General features: G+C 32.1%; 4 protein-coding genes across 5 annotated transcripts in view; 2 read left to right on the top strand and 2 right to left on the bottom strand.

Moving 5' to 3' along the window:
- Positions 1–5: 5 nt before the first annotated feature.
- LOC111690723 lies at positions 6–4,706 on the bottom strand. Of its 2 annotated transcripts, none has more exons than XM_023453267.2 (7): positions 4,421–4,706; positions 4,251–4,345; positions 4,054–4,186; positions 3,224–3,923; positions 2,795–3,162; positions 222–2,641; positions 6–145 (listed from the first exon to the last, which is right to left on the bottom strand). In XM_023453267.2, exons 1-7 carry the CDS (start codon positions 4,503–4,505, stop codon positions 95–97), a joined length of 3,852 nt encoding a protein of 1,283 aa, XP_023309035.2. In that variant the 5' UTR covers positions 4,506–4,706; the 3' UTR covers positions 6–94. The 2 variants fall into 2 exon arrangements, with proteins under 2 accessions (XP_023309035.2, XP_023309034.2); XM_023453266.2 differs by having other exon boundaries at positions 4,409–4,705.
- A 387-nt stretch (positions 4,707–5,093) lies between these two features.
- Positions 5,094–12,607, top strand: LOC111690690 (importin-4-like). The gene is made up of 8 exons (XM_023453228.2): positions 5,094–5,375; positions 7,065–7,237; positions 7,309–8,027; positions 8,181–8,590; positions 9,086–9,195; positions 9,256–10,396; positions 10,462–10,682; positions 10,744–12,607. Exons 1-8 carry the CDS (start codon positions 5,322–5,324, stop codon positions 11,168–11,170), a joined length of 3,255 nt encoding a protein of 1,084 aa, XP_023308996.1. The 5' UTR covers positions 5,094–5,321; the 3' UTR covers positions 11,171–12,607.
- A 1,327-nt stretch (positions 12,608–13,934) lies between these two features.
- On the bottom strand, positions 13,935–16,295 carry LOC111690706 (probable ATP-dependent RNA helicase Dbp73D). Its single transcript, XM_023453243.2, has 5 exons — positions 16,192–16,295; positions 14,772–16,130; positions 14,587–14,709; positions 14,353–14,533; positions 13,935–14,292 (listed from the first exon to the last, which is right to left on the bottom strand). Exons 1-5 carry the CDS (start codon positions 16,212–16,214, stop codon positions 13,957–13,959), a joined length of 2,022 nt encoding a protein of 673 aa, XP_023309011.2. The 5' UTR covers positions 16,215–16,295; the 3' UTR covers positions 13,935–13,956.
- Positions 16,296–22,980: 6,685 nt separating this feature from the next.
- Positions 22,981–24,790, top strand: part of LOC111690726 (lactase-like protein) — a 3,754-nt gene continuing 1,944 nt past the window's right edge. The window contains exon 1 of the mRNA XM_046952590.1: positions 22,981–22,995. Coding sequence (XP_046808546.1) covers positions 22,981–22,995 — 15 coding nt within the window. The remainder of the gene's footprint in view (positions 22,996–24,790) is intronic.

The following is a 24,790-nucleotide window of genomic DNA, read 5'->3' as shown; positions in this document are numbered from 1 at the left end:
CATATATAAAAAGAAGATGAGGACTACATACACATACATTAAAATAGAATAAAATTCAAACATCAAATGAACATAAAAAATAAATTTCCCAAAGTTACTTAATAATCTTAACGGGCACCATAATCCTTTCATTTTCCATGTAAACCTTAAATTTTTTTAAAAAAGTAGACAAATAGTATTAAGATTTTGAAATAAAATGCATTAAAAACTTAAAAACTTACCATTATAAAAACATTTCCTGTTGGATATTGAAAGTTCGTATGCAGTCCGATTTCAATTTCGGTTTGTCCGCCATCTGGAGCTAAATAGCCATCGTTGGGTGTAAAACGTAGTACGTCCTTTAAGTTGCAGACCACCTCAAAGAATTGCCGCGATTTGAAACCATTATAGACACGTAGAGTAGTAGAGGTTTGATTGTTTACATTTATTTCCAGAGTGCGAGGATTTACCGACCAGGTACCCCCCAGCTTGTTAGACTTTGTAGCATTTTGACAAGACTTAACATTAACATCAATATCCTCATCGTAAATTTCATCTACAGTGCCCAGGGCGGAGGTTGGTGTTGGCGAATCGGCAGCAGCACATATTGTGCGAAACAGAACGGTCTCATCCACGTCTGGCAAAAATAGTGAAGACGCTTCTACCGTATCATCCATATTATCATGGTTTATGGTAAGTAAGATTTCATGTATGCGGAAAAACGATGCCATATCCATTGCTACATTGGGATTTTCTTTGATTTCATGTAAATCACACATTTCCGATTCTTGAGGAAATTTCGTCCACAACATGTCTAAAGCACTTGAAGAAAGCTTTGCACGTTCCTCTTCACTCATTTGCGTTAACAAACGTCGTATACGCTGCCGATTTGCCTCGTCGCCACAAATCACACGCATGTTGGCCAAAGTCAATACGTTGCTCATTTTTTTGATTATTTTTTTAATTTCCTCGCGCTTAGGACGAAAGACAATACGCACGTCGACCATTTGTTTGGGGGGTATTAAAATTTGACGTGGATATATTTCAAAAGCATCGCTTAGGCGAGGCATCATGAGACCAATAGAGTCTATAGACACTGCAGCAAATCCCAACAATGGTCCTTTGTTGTAGAAGCTAACCATACGTTCTAAAGGCTGGGCCAATTCACACACATCTCCCATGGTAACAAAGGGAGATCCCACCGGTCCCATAGAGATGTTTTGAGCAATTATGCTGGCATTGCCACCATAGCCATAGAGAGGCACATCTAGAAAAGAATTGCCCATTGTTTGAGCCCCACTGGGTGCATAAAACGAGAGTTTTCCAACAGCCACTCCTCGCACGGTGGGACAAAAACTAATGCTTATACTGCGACATTCTTGCGAGTGCAACGTTATGGTGTTACTGCGTTGAGAATTGACAATTTGAAAACCAGGACCACTAACCTCAATACGTATAACCAAACGTTTGTTAATAATATTCTTAATTTGCATTGATTTACGGGAATCGCTGCGTAATTTTATGCTTCCCCATGAAAGTTCAGTATTTGTAACTTTTAAAGGGATTTGTTTACCGTCGCGGTGGCTAAATTCACTTGAGCTAGAGCAGCGCGAAACACTGCGACCACTGGCCCCAGATATGGCACTTCGATACGTTTGCATGGTGCCATAGCTACAAGTACTAGAGGATTCACTTCCCACCGGAGAGGATACAACTTTTCTAGCAACGCCGGCACTCAGCAATTGACGATCGGAATTTGAAGTGGCGTCAAGATTAGGCGATTGAAATCCTAAAGTGCTGGGCGTAGGAGATGGAACTTGAGACATTTGATAGCTGCGTGGTGAAGACAAAGGTGAATTGTCTAAACGTCCAGGACTCGCTGTTCTAGGGGAAACGCATTGTGGAACACTTAAGGTATTACTACGTACTACTAAAGAACTGGCAGAGTGGTGACCATTAGAGATATTGGGCGATATACCAAAATCTGCATTCGTATTATGATCTTGTCCATCGAGACGTGTAGAACACATGGATTTTGGCTCCTTGTCTGATCTGTTTTTATTATTTAAAGCATAGGCACGGGAGGGCCTCGAATTAACCGGAGTTGTTGCTTCAGGTGAATCTTGCAAGGCATTTGCACTAATTTGCAAAGGACTTTTATCTCTGGGCGATTTAGTACGACGCATGCGTCGGTTACTAGTTATAGGTGTGCCAGGCCATTCATCATTGTCAGCTTCCTCTCCACCATCAGCCACCCTACTGACTCGTATATTAGGAGCACCGACTTCAATTGGACTTAAGGGTGAACGTGGTTGTGTAGTGCTACGCTGTAAGTTCTTCATGTCGCTTGAATTGAGCAGCGATTCACTAAAACTCATGGTATCGCATAAGGTGCCTCCTCCTGAGGAACGTTTGCTTTCAGGATCTAAATTTTCTTTATTTTCTAAAATCAATTCTTCCATAACATTTAGTTTGTCATTACCATTTAGTTTAATATCAGTTCCCAAAGAACGACCTTTTATGCGCATTGCTTCGGCATTATTTTGATTCATACTTTCTGTTTCATTATATGGATTCATACATGATTTTGACTTTTTTCCTTGCATTAGTAATTGTTCAGACACTCCAATGCCAGAAGCATCTGAAGGAATGTCTAAATTGCCTAAATAATGAAATATTTATTGAAAAATAAATTCAGTTTTAATGATTGTGTTAAAACTCCAAATCCTTCAACTTAAATAACAGTCAATAATGTTTACAAATATATGATCAGAACATAGTTAATAAACGTAATTTTTAAGTATCTAATACTTACATAGAGCCCTATCAATAGCCGAAATGCTCAGCAAATAAGAGTTATCTGTTGAGTTGCCAGAATCCTTGCTTTCATGGTTTGTATTGGCAATTGACATCTGTCTTGGCATAGACATTTTCGCTTCTATTGGCGTTCCAACGCGTGTATAAGTTTTATTATCAATTTTAGGTGTAATCAACATTTTTGATGAACTCTCCAAATCACTTGATGTGGTTGTTGTCGTTACAGTATTATCATCTTCATCCACCAAAGCTACAGGCGTACGACATTTATCTGGACTTTTCGATTTAACAATATTCCAAATGTTATCCGATCGCATATTGAAAAAATTTCCAACTGAAAAGTTAGGATCACCGGCAATCATGGAGCTTGAATTTATAAGTAAATATATAATACAAATATTTGGCGGTTTACAAGTTCACTACATACTTTGAATTTGAGGGCGAGTCAAAACCATTTGTCATAATAGCTGACTGCCTTGAGGCTTTTGCTTTAGCTTGTTCACTTAAGGTGGCAGCTGGTATGGCTGCGTATTCTTGGGCCCAAGATATTTCATCATTGATTAGTTTTGACTGCATGAGTTCTCCGGGTGCAAAATCTTCGCTTTCATCCACACCGGTGCCAGCACCAGTAGAACTAAACGAAAATGTACCAAAACCACCATTAAATGACTCCTCCGTACATGTATTCTTTGATAAGGACATATCGGCGGTACGTGGCAAGCTTCTGGAACCATTAAAACTCGAGAAAGAACTGCTAGCAGTTGATATTCCTTGTAAATGACGCTCACTAGTGGTGTCCAAGGTAGTATCGCCACTCTGTAAAGTTTCACAAAGGTTACGTGCCTTCGGAGCAAATGAAGAAGCCAGAATGTCACTAACGGACATATGTTTTGTTTTTTGTCCATCACCTACTCCCATTGCTTTATTTTTGTAATTTTTTAAGTCCTTATTATATAGAGTAGAACGTCCTGTTATTTCTGTAGGTTCAAATGATACTTTCATATCTTTAGATGCTGATGGTGGACATGACGAACTACTTTCCAGGTTTATAGTTTCATCCGTTACTAGATCTGATATATTGATAGCATTGGGACGACGAAAGGGTACATAATCAGTATGGTCTAGTTCTAAAGTATGAGAAATTATTATTAAAATTGATACCTCTACAAAGATAAATTTCATTTTGTCCCTTTAAACTAGTTTTTTATAATAATGTACATACATATGTATGTATGTAAGTATATATATTTTACTTACGCATTGATGGATTATTTGATGATACATTAATGGCACTTTTAGAGTTTTCCTTGTTACTGACTGGCAGTGGCCTTTTAAAAACATCACCTTTATGAGATTTTTGTAATGCTTCCAAAGCTTTCATGCGTTCACTCTTTATATAAAAATACACTCTATTAAAATAATCCACATTTAATATTTTTAGCCTCACAACTTACATTTAATCGATCATTAATGATCCTGCTGCCACTTTCATTTGAACCATTTCTGTGACTGGCATTCTTAAAGGAATCACTTGTTAAATCACCGAAAACTGTAAAAATTTAAGTTATTACAATATTGAACCTTTTAACACATGCCTATAGATATTTATTACATTTTCCTCTACCCTTCAAACTGTCCATGTTTAAAATTCCCAATGAAGTGTCATCCCGACGCAATGAGCTTCTTTCTTTGTACGAGCTATGATCCATGTTAACAAATTAAAATGAAACGTTTCGTTGATAAAATTTTGTAAATATAACTTCACAATAACATAATAAACTTAATATCAACAATAGTCGACTGATTTCTCTAGTACTTTTGATATTATTAAAAAAAAACTTTTTCACAAATAAATTTTTGTGTTTGGTTCAAAAATGGCGGCGTAAAAATGTATGTGTAGAAGAATTTGCAAATAGAGTAGCCAAATCGGTTTAATCTCGGCTTATTTGCTATAACTTTAGTGTGGCAGCATTAAATTAGTAAAGCAAACAATATTGCCAGTGTTTTACAAAAGTAGCGAAATTTATCAAAAAAAATGTTTTTACCATAAAAAATTTTATTTTTTTTAAGTTTAATAGAACTCTGTATTTATATATACAATTTTAAAGATAATAAAACAAATGTATTTATTTTTACTTCAAAAGCTGGCAACACCACGCTGTTATCGATAATTGGCGCGCAAATATTTATGAAAGAATATTTTGCAACTCTGAGTGTGTGTGGGAAAAGAAGAAAATGGAAAAACGAGAAAACGAAAAAATTAGCCGAAGCGCTTTTGTCAGACAAGATAATTTTCTTTTTTATTCTTTCACAATCGTCTCAAGCCGGAAGACGTGTATTTGTAGGTGCGTGCTTGCAAACTTGGAAAAAGTTTAATTTTAAATAAGAAATAATAAGTTTATTGCAAAAAGTATTGCATATACTTTGTTGTATCTAGACAATTTTGTATATAGCAGAAGTTGCAAGTACAAAACAAAAGTTTTTTTTGCTACAAATTTGAAACATCAATAAGAAATCACATAAAAATGGAGCAAATTATTGCAAATTTATTGTGTGCCGACAATAATCTCATTAAGCAGGTAAGTTATTCTTGTGTATTTTTTAAATTAAACTTGAATTTGTTAAAATTTGAAAGAAAAAAAATAGGGAATAAAGAAAAAACACGTGGAGGGGCTTTTCGGAGAAAGATTCATGGCGAATTTTTCTTTTAATTTTATATCTTTATCTTTATTGCAATTCTTTTTTGTAGCTTGTTTTATTTGTAGTTATACGAATGTGTAGATTTGCGTTTGTGTGTGAGTGCAAAAAATTAAAAAAAAATGAAACGAAAATAACTTGGGTTGCCAAATTCCAACAATAGAAGAAGATTTTTGTATGCAAGTAGAGGAATTTAGAAAAAGTGCAGGGATAATTAAATTAAAGTCCAAAGGAGCGAATACGTTTTTTTAAAGTAAAAATTATAACAATCAGCTGTTAAGGTAGGCCACAACTTAAATTTGCCTTGCTTTTAGGTGATAAAAATGCATTTTTATTGTAAAATTATGTTGCTTTAAAACAAGTTAAGGAAATTAAATGTAACGGTTTTTTGTTTTGAATTTTTCAAATATATCTACAACTGAAATACAAGATTATGTTTAAATTATATTTTTCATAAATATCAATATAGAAGTGTAAATTCTGAAGAAATTGCAAAGCAAGTTTCAGTACGATTAAACTGTGTCATTAGTAAAGCGCAAAATAAGATAATATTTTAGAGGTGTCATGGAATGGTTTACGTTTGTTCCAGACAAAATTATCAGGTTTAATTTAATAGAAAAAACGAATTCACAAAATGCACTCTGGACTTGAATAAAAATGATAACAGTCAAATTTTATATTTGCAATAATCTATAACACATACTTCTGAAATTTGCAGCAGCAGCCAAATGATGTGTCATTTCACTTGGCCTGTCTAAGACATTAGCGAGAAGGTGGGGTGTGGTCGGCAACACAAATCTTAAGTTTTTTTTATTAATAATTAACTAAAAGAATTTGTATATATATTTTTTTTTCAAATATTAGACAAGTAGTAATAAAAAACATGTGCTTAGCTTTTTCTTGAAATGACTAATTAGAAAAACATTTACGCGTAAATATTCATAATTAAAATAATTTATATGTACAATGTATTCTATTGTATGCCTAACTTTGTACACATGAATAATTTTGAAATAAATTCATCCTCATGTGCTAAACAACTTCATGTTCACACATGTACATAGACACGGTACACAGTACGGAAAAAAGATTTAGATTTGAATTTAAAAGTTTGCATTTGTCGTATCTATAGGAGAAGAAGGTTTAAATGAATGTTTGTATTGGTGTTGTGAAATGTTTGCTTTTTTTCGTATTCGTTATTATGACTATATGCTAATTATAATTTTAATAAATATATGCAGGTAGAAAGAAAGAAAAATTTTAGCAGCAAAAAAAGAAACAAATAAGATTATGAACGCGCAGACATGAAAGATAACATTTGGCACACATTCTCTCTCGATACATAACAATAAAATGTTCAAAATTTTTTATATAAAATTTAGTTAAGAAAATCTTTGTTGTTGCCACGTGCTAATAAATAATTCAATGAATTTGAAATCAAATTTATTGTTTCCATTTAAGTAAATTTTATAGACATGTGCAAAACGTCAAAGTCGTTTAACAATTAAGAATTTATGTATGAATATATGCTGCATATGTCGAATATTACAAACTTTTGCTTTTCAATTTAGGCTACTGCTGATCTTCAAGAAGCCTACAAGCGTCCTGAGACTATACCTCAATTATGCGATATTGTTGTATCAAACAAAGAACCTCAAGTACGCCAATATTCGGCTGTATTGTTAAAGAAACGTTTAGGTAAATTGCGCCATTGGCAGATGGTACCACCAGAACAACAACAAATGTAAGTCTATATTAACTTATTCTTAAAACAATAGTTTAATAAAAAAAAATAATGTATTTCTTCTCATAAAGTATTAAACAAGGTATGCTTAATGCCTTGGTTAACGAACAGGAAAAATCTGTACGCAATGCTATTGCTCAATTTGTGGGTGTTTTAGTGCGTCATGAAGCCGATAAGAAAGATCCCTGGATGAATGATGTTCTTAAGTTTATCTACAGTCACTGCAGTTCATCTGATCCCAAACAAAGTGAATTGGGTTCATCCATTTTTGCTACTCTTACCGATGTAGCACCCGATCAGTTTGTTCCCCATATGGAATCGGTGTGTGAAATGTTTACTGCTGCCCTTGTAGCTACCGAAGCCAGTGGTAATATGTCATCACCGGTTATCTTTAACATCTTATCCGGTATGACCTATTTGGTGCCTTTCATTTTGGGTCACAATGCCGCCGAACAAACATATCAAAAATCTATTCCTTTGATTATTAAGTCATTGCAAGCTTTTGCTGTGCAACCTGATGTTGATCAATTTGTACGTGCTTTTGATATTTTGGAGAGTATGGCCGATTATACACCCAAATTGTTGACCACTAATATTAAATTGTTGTTGGACTTTTGTTTGGAGGCCTCGAATAATGCACAATTAGATAGTGCTGTTCGTGTTAAGACTGTTGCCTATATTGGTTGGTTAGTACGTCTTAAGAAGAAGGTTATCATTAAGCAGAAACTTATTGAGCCCATCATTCAAGTTGTGTTTACTTTGATGGCCACTGAACCAGAGGGTGATGAGGGTAAGTTAAATTTTTTTTATAAAATTTTCACTAAAACATTCTACCATGAAAAATTTTACCAAAATTGTTCATTTAAATTTTTTTACTAAAATCTTTTATATTTCCACTAAAGAAGTAAATCAAAAACAAAATTTTATATTATTCTCTTGCCAGATGATGAAGAATACTTCCTTGGCGAAGACAGTTCTAATCCTATGACTACTGCCACTCAAACTATGGATTTGTTGGCTTTGAATGTTCCACCAGAGAAGTTGATCCCCCCACTATTGCAATTGTTGGAGCCAGCTTTGCAAGGACAAGATCCTTTGCCCCGTCGTGCTGCCTACTTGAGCATGGCTGTTATTGCTGAGGGTTGTTCTGAAGCTATTTGCAATAAATATTTGGAAACTATGTTGAATATTGTTAAAGTTGGTATTACTGATCCCGTACCACTTGTTCGCAATGCTGCCTTCTTTGCTCTCGGACAATTCTCCGAACATTTGCAACCCGATATTACCAAATTTGCTCCACAAATTTTGCCAATTCTTTTTGAATTCTTACAACAATTGTGCAACGAATTAAGAGTAAGTCCTTTTTTATATAAAATAGAGATAATATTTCAATTTATCATTACAAAATATCCATTTAGTGTTGCCGCCTTAACTGAAACTATTATCCTTTTTTTAATTATTTATTAAGTTAGTTAACTAAGTGCGGCAACACTGACTCCTTTAGTGTATGTGTTTTTTGTATTATTTGGCCTTTAATCAAAATTCTTAATGTTAACTTTTTGTTTTTGGCTCTGCTCTTTTTTTTTTTTGTTTTCTTCTAATCTTGTTTTTATTCCTTAATGCTGCATTTGTTTTTAAGGCTTATTGGCCACACGATAATATAAGCAACGTGTCTGAGCCTTGGCCAACAGGCATTAAACAAAACTCGAATTCCATACTGTATATGAGCCAATTGCAATTTAAGCGTAAAACGCTGCTAGCCAATTATGTATAGAAAAACAAATTTTAATTAAACAATTTCGATAAAATTTATTTAAAATTTTATTTTGTTTTTAAATTGTTTTATAGAGCGGCGGTGTAGAACCCAAACACATTGATCGTATGTTCTATGCTTTGGAGACTTTCTGTGAAAATTTGGAGGATGCTTTAGTTCCTCATTTGCCTTTACTTATGGAACGGTAAGTTTAAAGCAGTTTGTGGTTTTAATGTATATTTCATATAATATCTATTGTTTGCAGTTTGTTTGAGGCCATGAATCCTAACAACTCGGTACGTGTACGTGAGTTGTCTTTGAGCGCCATATCTGCCGCTGCTAATGCTGCCAAGGAAAACATGATGCCTTATTTCCAACAATTGATTGCCATGTTGCAAACTTATTTGGTTAAAACTGAAAATGAAGATATTTTGTCTTTGCGTTCCCAAGCCATTGATACCTTGGCTGCTATTGCCCGTACTATTGGCAAGCAAAACTTTATGCCTTTGGCCACTGATACCATGACTTTCGCCTTGGCTTTGTTGGAAGAAGCTGATGATCCAGATGTACGTCGTGCTCTTTACAATTTAATTGCTTCGCTGGCCGAAGTTGTCAATGAAGAAATGGCCTCTGTTTTCCCTAAGATCATGGAACGTCTTTATGATTCTATACTCTCGACCGATGAAGTTATTCCCGAATTCAAAGAAGATGTTATCAATGTTCCCGCTCCCGACAATGAGGAGAATGAAGATCGTGAAATTGATATTGAAAATTCCGATGGCGAAGATGATGATTTGGACAACATTGCTGGTTACAGTGTAGAAAATTCTTATTTGGATGAAAAAGAAGAAGCTATTTTGGCTCTTAAGGAATTTGCTCAACATACCGGTGCTGCTTTCATTCCCTATCTCGAACAATCCTATAAGAATGTTTACAAAATGATTGATCATCCCCAAGAGGATATTCGTAAAGTATCCATTGATGCCCTGACCACTTTTATTATTGCCTTGTACAAACAGAATGATGTTCAAGGTGTTGGTAATGCAATTACTATTTTAATTCCCAAATTGGGTCAAATTGTACGCGATGATGAAGAAGTTTCTGTTGTTTTGGCCGCCCTCGAAAGCTTCTCTGATATTTTGAAGGAATTGAAACAAGTAGCTTTGCCCGATGACAAATTGACTGATACCATTTTCACTTGCATTAATGATGTTTTGTTGGGCAAAGTTGCCTGCCAATTCGATGAACCTGCTGGTGGCAATGACGATGATGCTGAAGAAAGTGAATATGATGAAGCTATTGTTGAGGGAGCTGGTAATTTATTGCCACTATTCGGTCATGCCATGCAACCTGAAAAGTTTGCCATGTACTTTGGACGTGCCTATCCCATTATTGTTTCTAAATTGGTAAGTTAAAATATAAAATAATTTTTCTCTAAGTCTGTTAGTTAATATTTAAAATGCAATTTTAGCAAAAGGCTAAGAAAAATGAAGAACTTGAGTCTCAAAGAGCATTTGTCTATGGTGCTTTGGCTGAATGTTTTGGTGCTTTGAAGAGTTGCACAGGAACCTATTTCGATACCTTCTGTCCTCTTATGATTGATGGTCTTTCTGATGACTTCTATCAGGCTCGTCAAAATGCTGTTTTCGGTTTGGGCGAATTAGTTTTATATGCTGAGGAGAAATCATTCGAGTAAGTTGTTGTAAATTAATTAAAATAAAAATTAAAATTATGTTCACTCTTTTTTTAACAGAGCTTATCCTCACATTTTAATGGCCTTGTCACAAGCTGTTGCTAATGAAAAAGAACCCGCCGCTCTTGATAACATCTGTGGTGCTATTGCTCGTCTTATCATCACCAATTGCAATCTGGTGCCTTTGAATCAAGTATTGCCCGTTTTATTACAGCATTTGCCTTTGCGTGAAGATTTCGATGAGAATGCTTCCATCTTCAAATGCTTTAAACTTTTGTACATTCAATGCCGTGAGGCGATTACTCCATCTATTGAACAAATACTCGCCATTGCCATTCATGTCTTGTACAAAAAGGAGTTTGTCGATCAAGAGACCTGCGAAAATGCTGTTGGTTTAGTTAAGGAAATTCGTGAAAATTATCCCGATAATTTCAGTGTTGTTGCCAATTCCAATCCCGAAGTTTTACAATTTTTGCAAACTCTATAAGAACTGGCAAATATTAGAACGTTAATTAATAGCAACAGCACTTTGCTTTCTAGAAATAGTACGACGACAAGTATTTGAAACTGTCATTTCTTCCAAAGAAACTTTCAAAGACCGAACACACAATTTCTCCCCATGATTCTTGCAAGCCAACAAGATAAAGTGTACATTTTAAATCTATACATATAAAAAAAACCCTATATACATACATTTTCTCTTAAGAAAGACTGCAAAGCATCATATAACAATTGAAAAGAAACAATTAAAAATACTTGTAATTATTATAAATATTATGAGCAATTCCTTTTAACCAAACACACACTATAATACATATTAGTATTTAAACTTACAATTTACATATTTGTTTATATACAATTATGTATGTATGTATGTACTTTCACAATTATATACATAGTAATTATTATATATTTGACACAACAACACAAGATGTTTTATATAATTTTATTTTTTGTTAAATTTAAGTTGCTTTGTTTGCAGCTGTATATATATTATATATTATATATTTGAATAGTTTTGTATATCTGGCATATACACCGGAGACATACTTCTTGTTTGAAGAACTTCGTCTCCACTTACTCAATCTCAAAGGAGTACGTCATCATCAAGACGTACTTGGATATTATTTGTTCATTAAGAGTATTTCCTTATTTTTATTAGAATTTATTTTCGAGTTGTTGGTACTTTTAGAGTACACAGCATACTCCACGGGCTGTGATAAAATATATCCTTGTGTCAAATTGTTTTCTTCTCGCCTTGTTTTTTCCTACCCTCCTCCTTCTCCTCCTCATGTTTTTATTTAAATCAATACCATTGCTCTCTATTGGTAAACTTGTGCTTAAAATCCAGGAATTCAGTTTTCTTTTTATTATTTTGAATTTTAACAAAATTTTATTTACTTGCGCTACACTGTCAATTGAATTTATGGTTTTATTTTTAAAACTTTGCCGTGCTTAGCAGCTATTTAATTTAAAAACATTTTAATTTTATTTCTTTGGTCAAACCCTTAAATTCAAATGAAGTTTTTAGTTATTATAAATTTTTATATTCTTATATTTTTTTTTTAAATGTATGACCACAACAAAATGTTAAATATATGCATATTTCTACATATATTTTCATTAATTTTATAGTATATTATATTTTTTTAACAAAAAAAATTGTTTTGCACTTTTAATATAAAATTAAAAATTGTATTTAACGTCTATATAATGAAATAATTTCATAAATTATATTATAAATAAGCATACACTTAATTGTATGCTAGAAAGTTTTTTTTAATATTAAATTTATTACCCTCTTATAATATTGTGGTAAAAAAAATAAAGAGTTGAAATTATCTATGTAATAGTTAAGAGAATAACACAACTCACAACATGTTAATAATAAATAAATTGAAGTTTGAAACGATATTAAGAAAAAGTAAAGAAATTTCTCTTGCTGCTTAGTGGAAATGTGGTAAGTCATTAAATTGCAATCAGTTTCCTTTAAACTAATCTAGTAGGATTGGATTGTAATTGTTCGGTCTCTCTCTAACTCGACGAAGAAGGACGACAAGGCAGCGATTAAGTTTGCAGACATCACTATTTCCGATCCTGAACGGTGCTCGCATGCTTTTTTGCCCTCTCTTTATTGATCACCCAGATAGAGAGAGATAAGTGTTGTTCGCAAACTTCACAGGCTTCCAGTTCCAGACAATACACAATCTTTCACACCTTCTGAAGTAGCAGAGGCCATCAACGCTGTCAAACCATCTAAGGCGATTGGCTCCGACGGTATATCTATGCTGATAAACACCTTGGCGAACGGGGAGTCGAATACTTGTCAATGGCCTCTATTCTACATTTCAATTCGAATCGAAATTTTCTCCGTTTGGCAACTTCGGTATTCTGCATTTCTATCACACACATAAAAACAACAACTTACAAAAACGTAGGTACGATCGTAACGCAGAATACACACTTCCTAAACCATTGAATCGAAATAGAATTGCTTCTTCTTTTTCTTACGATAAAGTTTTTTGTTGGAATACCATTTTCGATCGTTGCGTAACTGAATGCGTAAACGTAAACGAAATGCAGAATAGGGGTGAATGGTTTTTAACCTGTGAAAACAGCGTGATAATACCCAATGCTTTTAAAAAGGGTAGAGTGAATGAAGCCGATACTAAAAGAAGGGAAGAACGCCGATTTCCCTCCAGCCACCAGTCGTTAAGACTTCTGAGACGCTCCTCCTTCCCCAGCTGTCCAGACATCTATAAGAAACTCGCCACCAGTATGGATTCCGTTACTGCCGGTCCACACTAGGAAACTTTTTTTGGGTAACTTTTGATTTTGCGTGAGAGAGAAAGAAATCATTCATCTCTCTCGCGGTACGGAGTTTCCAGTACTCGGAAACTTGTTTTGTTATTCTTTTCATTCGTACAACAACAAATCAATGCAATTTACAAGTATTTTCTGTGTGGACATTAAGGAAACTTCAAAAGAGAATTAAGAAAAAGTTTCTCAACAAAAGTATTTTAATGTGGATGAGGTTTAGGAGGTAAGGTTCTCCTCGAACTACTAGGTTCCATTTTGTTTCTACACCTTAAGATTTTGCATTACGATAATTTTTGAGGTGCCTTATAGAAATGCAGTTTCGAATTGCACTGCAGAATAGGGATGAAAATTAAATTTTTACTAATAAAACGTGAGCCGGTAACCAATTGAACTCCCACACATTAAAAATAAATTTCCATGCCCATTTTTTCTTATGTTTACATAATACACATTTTATTTTTGTTTCTTTTTCTTCTCTTTTTTAGGCTTAAACTTTTTACTGGGATTCTTTTTACTACTTAAAACGGGCTGCTCTTCAGTTTTTTCGTGAACTTGTGTGCTGGCCTGTAACTGGAGTTTTTCCATCAACGACATCTTAGAAGTGTCCTTGTGCAGTAAAGCCTTCTCCTTGGCACGTTCCTTTTTCAACAATTTAAAACGTTTATCGTGGGTAACCTTATTACGTAAGGCATTCAAAGCCGAGGAATATTCATTGGCATATGTTTCTTCCATTGAAGTAGAAGCGATCAATTCGTCAGTTATTACTTTGCCAACTTCAGCCAAAGTTTTCTGAAAATAAAACTTCTTTGGTGAAAATGTTTTAAAGAAAATTTCCCAATTGCTACTTACATCAAATTCTTTTTGTTCCTTTTGTGTTAACAAGGTAATGGCTGTGCCAGGACGTCCAGCACGAGCTGTACGACCAATACGGTGGATATAGGTTTTAATGTGTCGCGGTGGATCATAGGAAATCACTATATCCACATCGGGTATATCAATACCACGAGCCAAAGCATCAGAACAAACCACACTTAAAAAATAAATAATTATAAATCTTAAATGTTTAAATTTTTCATCACTTACCCATTTATTCTTCCTCTTGCGAAAGAACCCAATATATTTGATCTTTCCTTGACATTAATGGAGGCAGACAGTTCTTCTATAACTAAATCTTTATTAAAAAGTTGTTTTAAGACAAAGGCCAATCTAAAAAGAAAATATCATTAAAGTTTTTTTTGTTCAATAATTGTTTACAGAAAATCACCCACCTTCCAGAAGACTCTACACTGTTGGTGAAACATAAGAATTTTGTCCATTGATATTGCTTGATTAGAGAGAACAATGTCAAAGGTTTCAAACGTCCCTCTGTTATGCAGAATTTTTCTGTTAATTCCGCTGGTGTAGTATATTTGCCAATGAACTCTCCTCGTGCCAACTCGTTTTCAGCATGGGCATCGGCATATTTCTGACGCAACTCTTGTAGACTCTCCAAAACAGAAGTGAAAAGTTTTGGTTGAAACAAGCGCAAACTTTGTAACTTTTCTGGATCTTGTGATAGAGTGGCTGAGAATAACAGCTTGTGGGGTTGACAACCACTTGATATTTCCAATTCATTATAACACAAGGGAGCAGCTCTACCCGACAACAACTGATCCGAAGTGGTACGTACATGAGCATCTAAATGATAGAGCCAGTTTTGGAAAACGGCATCCATAATACGATCAGCCTCGTCAATGACCAGAAATTTCAATTCCTTAAGACAGAAACCTTTAGTAGCATGCAAATGATCGACCAGTCGACCAGGTGTTGTCACAATAATATCTACTTTTGAATAGTATTGTCCCTTATATTGCTCCACTAATTTCTCTTGTTCTACGTGAAAGGGCACTTGGGTGGAGAGTAAACAAACTGACAAATCAGTTTTGTCACAAAGTTTTTTAAACACTCGGAATACTTGATGGGCCAACTCAGCCACGGGCAATATTACCAAGGCACGGATTTTACGTTCCACACGTTGCGACAGCAACTGCACAACTGGTATAGCAAAAGCTAAAGTTTTACCACTACCAGTAGGAGCAGAGACACAAATATCTCTAGGTCGAAAGGGAGTTGGTTTAGAGTGTGCCTCCAAAATCCATGGCACTACCGCCAATTGTACCGGAAAGAGTCTACTAATATTCATTTCCTTAAGAGCACCACGTATGTGAGGAGCCAAGTAAGACATTTGAGAGATATTGCTTTCATCCTCATCGTTAGTTTTGGCAATGCTGGTGGACACTATAGTGGGATGAGCTAACCATGAAGGCAAAACCACTTCCACACTTTGACGTTTACGTGCATCATTCTCATCACCCAATACCACAAAACCACTTGTTTCCTCTTCTTCAGCATTTTCGTTAGCCTGCTCAATACCTTCATTAATGGGATCTATTTCTTCTTTTGCCTCTACCGTTTTTATACTTTCTTCCTGTTTTAATTGTTTGACCTTTACCGCTTCATTTTCCACTTCATCAATCTGTTCCTTAGTTTTTATTTGTTTGCGTTTACGTTTTTCCACTTTCTTTAAGAGATTTTGTAAAATTTCATCTTCATTTGTTGGCTTTCCCTGCAAGTCCTGTTCCACATAGCTAATAGGTAATAAATTTGAGAAATTTATAATATTAACAATAGTTTTTAATTAATAATTACCGATTTACTGTAAATAGTTCCATTTTAAAACTAATAAACTAAAATAAATCTGCTGCAAGTAGCACGTGTAGAAAAAAAATAAATGAAGAATTAAAATATCAAAACAAAAACAGAAAAATGTAAAAAAATAACACGAACAGTTGCATAAATTAGTATTAAAAAGACGAGTAACAAATGCAACAATGTGAAGTGTTTTAATAATGAATGGCAATGATGTGTTTAGACGTTAATTAATGGTTTTTAAATTCAATTTACTTAATGGTACCCGCTATTAAGTTAATTTAAAATTCATAAACAAATAACAATATTGGTATAAAATTATAATATTTTTCAGGAAGAGTCTATAATTGGTCATAGCTTCGTAAAAAGCCCATGATTTAATAATAAAATATTGGGGTAAAATATAAAACAAAATATTTTTTGATTCGGCTCATAATTACATATAATCTTGCAAAATTTATTTTCAAATTATATAAGGCTCACCTCCGAAAATTCAAGTGGAATGTGTTTTGCATAATTCCCATATAAGACCTACATTCGAAAATCACTTCATCACAAAAAATCACTTTACTAGACTACGAGATAAGAACAAAATTCAACAGAAATATACAGAAATATATCGGATCGGCCCATAACAGATCGGAGCTCCCATATAAGATTCACTTATGAAACATAGAATTCTCTTCTGTGAATTTGTCGTTAAAAATAGATGAATGCTTTTAAAGATTCGGCATAAGAATATGGCAATCTAAAGCCGGAGGCCCATACTACGCGTCTTCGGGTCAAAGCATTACGCGCTTTTTATACCAACTTCGCTTTCTACGCTTCACGTTACATGCTACGCTTTTAAAGCGTAGATTTTTTGTTTTATTTTTGATCATTAAACTCATTTTAATTTATTAAAATTGATAAATACGCATTTTATAAAGAATATAAAATGTCAAAATCAGCTGACATGTTCGTGCGCCGCTTTTGACGCTTGTAAAAGTAGAAAGTAGATCTACTTTAAGCATTCTACGCGCCAAGGCTTTTGTGCGTGTAACTTTCAGCATATAAATACATTGATTCTACTTTTTTGACAGACGCATAGAATGCGTGGTGTGGACTTGGGTTCTATTAATCGACTTTCGAATAATCGAACAATCGACTTTTTGTCGAAAAAAGTCGAAAAGTCGAAGTCGACTATTTTGTTCCAAAAAAGTCGATAACTCGACTATCGTCTATAAAAAAAGTCGGAAAGTCAAAAAATGTCGAAAAGTCGGAAAGAGTCGAAAAAAGTCATAAAGTCGGAAAAAGTCGAAAAAAGTCTAAAAGTCGGAAAAAGTCGAAAAGTCGACTATTTATAAAATATTAAAAGTCGAAAAATCGATTTTTAATTAAATGTAAAAAGTCGAAAAGTCGAAAATCGACTTTTAACTAAATGCAAAAAGTCGAAAAGTCGACTTTTCATAAACTATAGTACCCTATTGTGGACCTCATGCTTAACTAGTTTTATATGGAATTTAACGGCGTCGGTTGTGCTGAATTGAATGCATGTAATGTACAAATATACAATTTGTACTCAAATCTTGTATAAATTCGATTTTTATAAAATATTTCACATTTAACCAGTTATTAAAAACATTTGTTTAGTAATTTTAAATTAATAATATTAAAACAATACATGTACATATATATAAATATGTAACACAAATATTTCCTCTAATTTATGGAAAAAAACAATAATATTATTTTATATTCAATTAAACGATTAAAATTAAAATATAAATATAACAAACAAAATAATGTGTTTTAATATCCGCTGCGTTATAAATAAATCATTAGCAAACCAAAATAATTAGAACAAATATTAATAATAAAAAATAAACAATTTCAAAAATTCCCCTTTCCGTATCATAAAACGGCTTTTTTTAAAGAAAATACTTAATATATTAGAAATCAATAAGGAATTTCCATCTGAAATGATTTAATAAAAATTTCAAGAATAAATTGTAAAATAACAATTCAATTGTAATATATACATATATTTTATAAACTAATTATTTCATAATCTAGATGATGCTTACAACTTCATTAGTAAGAATCTAATTTATTAGTTGCTTTGCTTCTAACAGTTTATTATTTAAGTTATTAAACCTCCTTCCGCACTTTCTTACTTTGTGGTTGTGTCCGATAACAAATCAATCAACTCTCTAAAATATAGTAGTAAATATGAAATTGTTAAAATGTATCATACAACAACAATATGAGAAAATAAACAATACTCTTTTATTTGACATTTTATATGAATAGTTTCTTTCTATGAAGTAAAATTGTGTAATAAATAAAGTACTAATCTTATACCGATTTGTATGCACCCACCAATACGAATCGATTATAAAGTAAAGGTATTAAGATGAAGTCGTTGAATCTGACAAATTTCTTATAAAAGGAACTCTACTACAACCGCGTCTGACTTCACATTGTATATATTCGGAAATGTATCTTAAACTTGAAATAAATTTGGAAATTGGATCAAATCCAAATTGATTATATGGCAAAATTAACTCAACAAAATTTCCTTCAAAGAAACGTAAAAAAGCGGGTAAACTAAGCCTTTCCATTATGCCGTAGAAATGTCATATTTTTTAGTTTCTTTTCGAAGTATGAGTCTCAATTGCTAATTATACTTGTGTTTTATGAACGATTTTGTTACAAGTGACGCACGCAACTCAAAAAATTGATTTGGATAATTTTGTTAGTACTATTGTATAGTGGCTCTATCGGATTTAGAGGGAATCAAAGTAGAACATTTTGACCATAGGTAAGTTATATTCAAATAAGTGTAATTTTTGACAAAATTTGACCAATTTTGTATTCATTATAAATTAGAACTAGACACAGTATTCCAAACTTATAGGTCGATTATCGATAGCAACCGAACCTGTTAATGCCGGCTTTACACGATCACACAAGTATTATGATCTGTCAAAATTTTGTGTAGAAGAGTACGGATCGGATCGTCTGAACGCAGTATGTAATGAAACTATCACACATTGAGAGAGAATACGGATGGAAAATTTGACAGTCGTATGGCTCTCTTCATTTTTTTAAATGATTCAAGCAGGCCACATTAGATCAGGGATGTATTTTTATGAAAACACATGCAAAAAAGTAAGTGAAACAGCTGTTTCCATCTTATTTTGTTATTGTTTTATACCAATCGTTTAAACACAAAAAAGGTAAATCATACGATTTTTATTCTCTTTATTATTATACGGATGGAATTTCATTTTACTTTTTCATTTGACTTTACGTACTTAAAGTGTGATCGTGTGAAGTGCCCTTAAGTCGTCAAAATTAAATTTTATATGACAATCGACAGTTGCAAATTTCTGTTGCCGATTTGGTAAATAGAAAGTTATGGTTGCTGACTGCCGGTCCACTTTAGGAAACTTTTTTTTTGCGTGAGAGAGAAAGAATATCATTCATCTTCTTCGTGATAGAAAGTTTCCCATACTCGGAAACTGGTTTTGTTTTGGTAGTGCCGGTCCACACTAGGAAACTTTTTTTTGGAATACTTTTGATTTTGTATGAAAGAGAAAGAAATATCACTCATCTCTCTCACGGTACGGAGTTTCTTGTACTCGGAAAGACCTGCTTCACACTGGGAAACTTTTGATGAGATACTTTTGATTTTGTGTGTGAGAGATAGGTATGGTTGATATTTCTTTCTCTTTCTCTCACACACAAAAATTAAAAGTTTCCCAGTCAGGGTCAAACTTGCTTTGTTTGTTCTCATTCGTTCAGCAACAAATCAATGCAAATAATACGTAGTTTCTGAAACAAAAGTTTCTTTGTGGCATTAAGGAAACTTCAAAAGAGTATTAAGAAAAAGTTTCTTAGTGTGGACCAGGTCTTAGTGTGATTTTTTAATTGGTAGTCTGTGTTACAGATGACACAATATCGATAACTTTTTGGAAACTAACGAAAGTTTATAATAGCAAATTTTATATCAGTTGCATTGTCAGCTGGCTACTTAACAAAAATTTCGTTGCTATCCATAATCGGCCCACTTTACGCATATCATCTATAGGATTAACCAGATTACATAATTTCTTTAATCCCTCCTATTGGTTATATATGGATATGTTACAAACGGAATGACAAAACTATGATTTGTAAAAAAAATTAACAATACGCATGTGTAACTTAGATAAACAAGTTTTTTTACTGTTTTATTTTGTTTAACTGTCACTTGCACTTCTTCTTTAAAACAGCAACAATGTTTATGAAGAATATTCATAAATAAAAAAAAACTGACACATGAAAATCAAGATCAGAGAGTTAAGCTGCATTTGCATATGCTTTTTTTTGCTCCCTCGTTTTTGTTTGTTGTTTTGATAACAATTCGTGTAAAAATTATTAAAATTATTAGTATTTTTATTTTATTTTGTTTTGCTATATTGATTCGTTTTACAACAAATACTAACAGCAGGTTCTAGGTGTCTAGTATGTAGACAGTGTATATGTGAATGAGTGTGTAAGAGTTAGAATGATGCTTACTTTTGTTGCTGCTGCCAACATTGTGGGTTTCTGTATTAACTTGTTTTTGGCTGATTTTTAGCCGTCATTTATAGCCGAGGATATAAAAGCATTCTTAAGTATTCACAAACACTTCGTTCTAGAGTGAAATTCAACACAAAACGGTTGAGTTGAAGCGGGTATTTTGAAAATAATAAAAGACGATCGTTTATATTTGTAACTTACTGTTAATACGCAAAGCTTTTTCAATTATTGCGGTGTTTAAAATTGCGCGAGAAAAAAATAAAAAAAAGTTGGCGTGTTAAAAACAAAAAGGATCAAATAATAAGAAAATGTTGAATATAATCAAATTAGCAATATTAATACAAATTATACAAATTTTTTCAGTGATGTAAGTGCATTTAAAAAAGTGAACTAAATTAATAAAAACAAAAACTTAAATATAAAGTAGCTATGTTTTGTTAAAGAATACATAAATTTTAAACTTTTGTTAAAATTTTAAACATTAAAAATAAACTGAATTATTAATACTTAATAATAATACAAAAGAAATAAAACATTTAAAAATTAATTGTATGTATTTAAAAATTAAACATAATAATGAAACATATGTATTATGAATGAATGAATATCAAAAAAAAATCAGCTGCAAATTATGTGATTTTTTAAAAATTTATTTGTATAGTTTTTAAACAATAACCATGCGCAGAATAATAATAAATTTGTCAAATTATATAATTCTTCTCATCACATGTTATTTATTATTCTAAAAATTAATATGAAAATTTTGAAATACAATGTATTTTTGTGGGAATATAGAACAAATACAAAGGATAATATACAACAATGCATTTCAAAATAAGAAGAAATTCAGAAAAGTGAATTCAATATATTTTGAAATATGGAGTTATTTGTTTATGAAATTTTATTCCGAAGTTGTCAAATTAGCTTGTCAGATACGCTCTGCCTCAGCTCAAATCCATTTGGTTACATAAGTTATATAAGGTGCGGAGATAAGTCAATTTCGTATTCAGGATTAAAAAAAAAAATAATCAGCTGTTGATTTTACATTTTAACCGATTGGCCTTGCTGAAGCCATTTTAATAGATGCCAATGTTAATATAAAACAAAATCCATTTAAAGGTAGAAATACAATATTGCGGCTGCGGAGACGTATATTTTTTATATTGAGTTTTGACAACTTAAATCGTTGAAAAAATCCGCACCAAATTAAAATTTATTTTAATTTGTTTACGGATTTTCTCTCATTTACATTTAGAGTTGCCATGCCATTCATACTTTTAATGAACAAAAACCATGTGGTGAATAAATAAACTATGAAATACAAAAACAAAAAACAATAAAATGGCTACAAAATCCGCAACCGTAGCCGCACTCCATTTAATTTTCCTTTTTTTCTGGGAAGCAGAAAACGCAACCACATCCGCAGGTTTGTATTTCTACTCTAAAAGCGATACTGTCAAATTCTTAATTCTCCAATAATTGTACTTTCTAAAGAATCCCCTTGAATTAAGTAAGTGTGGAGCAAATTTGTTGTGAACCTTAAAGTTGTTATACATATACATATAAATTGATGTTTGATAGCCTTGGAATAAATTTCACAAAAAAAAACATCTGTTGCTTAACTTCCCCACCGTCTTTAGTTTAGATGAAAGAAAATAAAGTTCAGATTAACTTTCCAAAATTTATTAAAAATTTTGATACAGAAGTAGATATTAAGCTTATAACAGGTAAGGACATGTCACCGTTTGTTAAGGGCAATCTTAAACACCATTAACACATTGACGTAAATGACGCATTTACGAGCATGGGCGCTCAAAGATGCAAATGTCGTCTATATCCGTCATATAGTGTTATTTGTTTAAAGATTGATTTCACTATAAATCTGTACAATGTAAATTTTTTAAATTCTTCAACGTTTTTCTTTTAACTATCAACTAATATATATTCATTATATCAATAACATTTTCTATTAAAATATATGTTCGGATTTGATCATCAACGAGTTAATGGGGCTTATGGATCTTTTCTACTATAGGCCCATGTTATTTTATTAGTTTATGACATTTCTTTGTTTTTTATTTTAAAGCAAACTTATAAATTACTGTACGTATATGGTCTAGAATTATCTTGCAAACTTTATTTCAGATTAAATTTTCTATTTGCAAATGTTAGTTCATAAATTCGCTGTGTAAGATGTATCTATTTATTCTCTTTGTCTTGCCATAAACTGTGCTAAGTTCAATGCCCTCTAGGATGGTAAGTTAGAATTTTTATTTATCTTTTATAATTTCTTTAAGCGACATTATAAAATAACATATTTATATTATTAGGATCGTAAGATTTACTTATTTAAGATTATAGAATTTTCTTTAAAAGTATATGTCGCCTCATAAAGATAATATTTAATTTGCAAATAAAAAAAAGAAGTGCTAAATTAAATATATAATGACATAATTTTTACTCTACAGTTCTGCACAGTGAACGAAAATAATAGATACCACATGCATAAAATATAGTCGTTCGACTTTGTTAGGATTCACTTTAAACTCTGCATTTAAATAACATAACAAAACAAAATAGCGTTTAATTCGAATGGCTGGCATCACTACTGTTTTGTTTACCATAAACAGCAGTGATGTCAATTAAGTTCTTCTAATATACTTAAATAATGACATATTTAAGAAAATAATTAACATTTCGTATAAATTCTGTGTTTCATATGAACTGACAAATTGAATATACTTGTAAATATCATATTTATTTCTTAAACTTAAACAAATATTTTTTAAAATATAACTTAATAGCCTTGAACTTCAATAAAAGTATGATAATAATCTATCTCTGTTAAGATAGAGACTTAGATTTGGGTTTTTATATTGACATTAATTATACAAAATAAAAAAATCTCCAAAAAATACTTTTCTACGCCTTATAAGTTTTCTAAATACGTATTTCAAATGCATTTATTTGTTAACCAAAATTTTATTTAAATTCTAGTGGACCACACATTTGACTATTGAAACATTGCCTTCAAATAAATCTTTTTTTTTTTTAATTTGAAGTTCTAACTCGAGAGTTTTTCATTGAAAACATTTTACACATAGTTGCATGTTTTTGGTATAAATTAATTAATTTGGCGTTTGAAGTAATTCGAATACTATTCAAAATATTTCAATACTTACTATGTAAACAACTTGTAAATGTTTCCATGATATTGTACTTGTTGGTAAAATAAAAAAAACAATTAAGAAACACACAGAAAAAAATAAAAAAAAAAAACCTCCAACTAATATCAATGTAACAAAATCATTGTACTTGCAATTTTTTTACATAAAAGTCCAATTTGCCATAACACACTATCAATGACAATAGACATGAAAACAGAAAATAAAAAGACAAGAACGATATCGATGAAAAATGAAAAAACCATATACGAATTTTAAACTTTTTTTTTCAAGACAAGACAACAAGTGCCAAACAAGTGTCAAAGTTATATAACTCACACACAACTCAAACATAAAATTTTACTACCATAGAAAAATTATTTGTAACAACAAAAATTCTACAACTTAATCAAGGTGTTTTACATATTTATAAACAAAATCATTCAATTCAGTAAAACTACACATATACAGTCACCGATGGACAGATTTTATACATTCATAGTTTTCAAAAGAACTAATATAAATAAAAACAAATTTCAATAGCAGTAATAATGATATAACACAGCACAATGTCATAAACCAATAATAATAATAATTCTTTGGGATCCCCAGTTGACTAGTTTTTTAGAATCAAGTTGTATTTTGATTAATCAGATTGATATAAATATTTACATAGTCGTAGCAGAGTTGCATTTCAACTTTTAGTTCATTGAGGTTAAATAAGATAGATCGAAGGATATAAAGATAGGTAGATAGATAAATGGATAGATAGATATAGGTAGATAGATAGATAGATAGATAGATAAATAGATAGATAGATAAATAGATAGATAGATAGATAGATAGATAGATAGATAGATAGATAGATAGATAGATAGATAGATAGA

Source organism: Lucilia cuprina, chromosome 5, assembly GCF_022045245.1.
Source record: "Lucilia cuprina isolate Lc7/37 chromosome 5, ASM2204524v1, whole genome shotgun sequence".
NCBI lineage: Eukaryota > Metazoa > Arthropoda > Insecta > Diptera > Calliphoridae > Lucilia > Lucilia cuprina.
This window is presented reverse-complemented; position numbering and strand designations above follow the sequence as displayed.

Excerpts from the sequence above, each read along its gene's own strand:
- LOC111690723 (XM_023453266.2), bottom strand. The coding sequence starts at position 4,505 with ATGGATCATAGCTCGTACAAAGAAAGAAGCTCATTGCGTCGGGATGAC. Across the intron at positions 4,187-4,250 it reads TCATTAATGATCGATTAAAT|AGTGAACGCATGAAAGCTTT; the intron begins GTAAGTTGTGAG and ends TTTTATATAAAG. Across the intron at positions 3,163-3,223 it reads GACTCGCCCTCAAATTCAAA|CTCCATGATTGCCGGTGATC; the intron begins GTATGTAGTGAA and ends TATAAATTCAAG.
- LOC111690706 (XM_023453243.2), bottom strand. The coding sequence starts at position 16,214 with ATGGAACTATTTACAGTAAATCG. Across the intron at positions 14,710-14,771 it reads AGTGTAGAGTCTTCTGGAAG|ATTGGCCTTTGTCTTAAAAC; the intron begins GTGGGTGATTTT and ends TTTTCTTTTTAG. Across the intron at positions 14,293-14,352 it reads AGGAACAAAAAGAATTTGAT|AAAACTTTGGCTGAAGTTGG; the intron begins GTAAGTAGCAAT and ends TTTTATTTTCAG.
- LOC111690690 (XM_023453228.2), top strand. The coding sequence starts at position 5,322 with ATGGAGCAAATTATTGCAAATTTATTGTGTGCCGACAATAATCTCATT. Across the intron at positions 8,028-8,180 it reads TGAACCAGAGGGTGATGAGG|ATGATGAAGAATACTTCCTT; the intron begins GTAAGTTAAATT and ends TTCTCTTGCCAG. Across the intron at positions 10,683-10,743 it reads GCTGAGGAGAAATCATTCGA|AGCTTATCCTCACATTTTAA; the intron begins GTAAGTTGTTGT and ends TTTTTTTAACAG.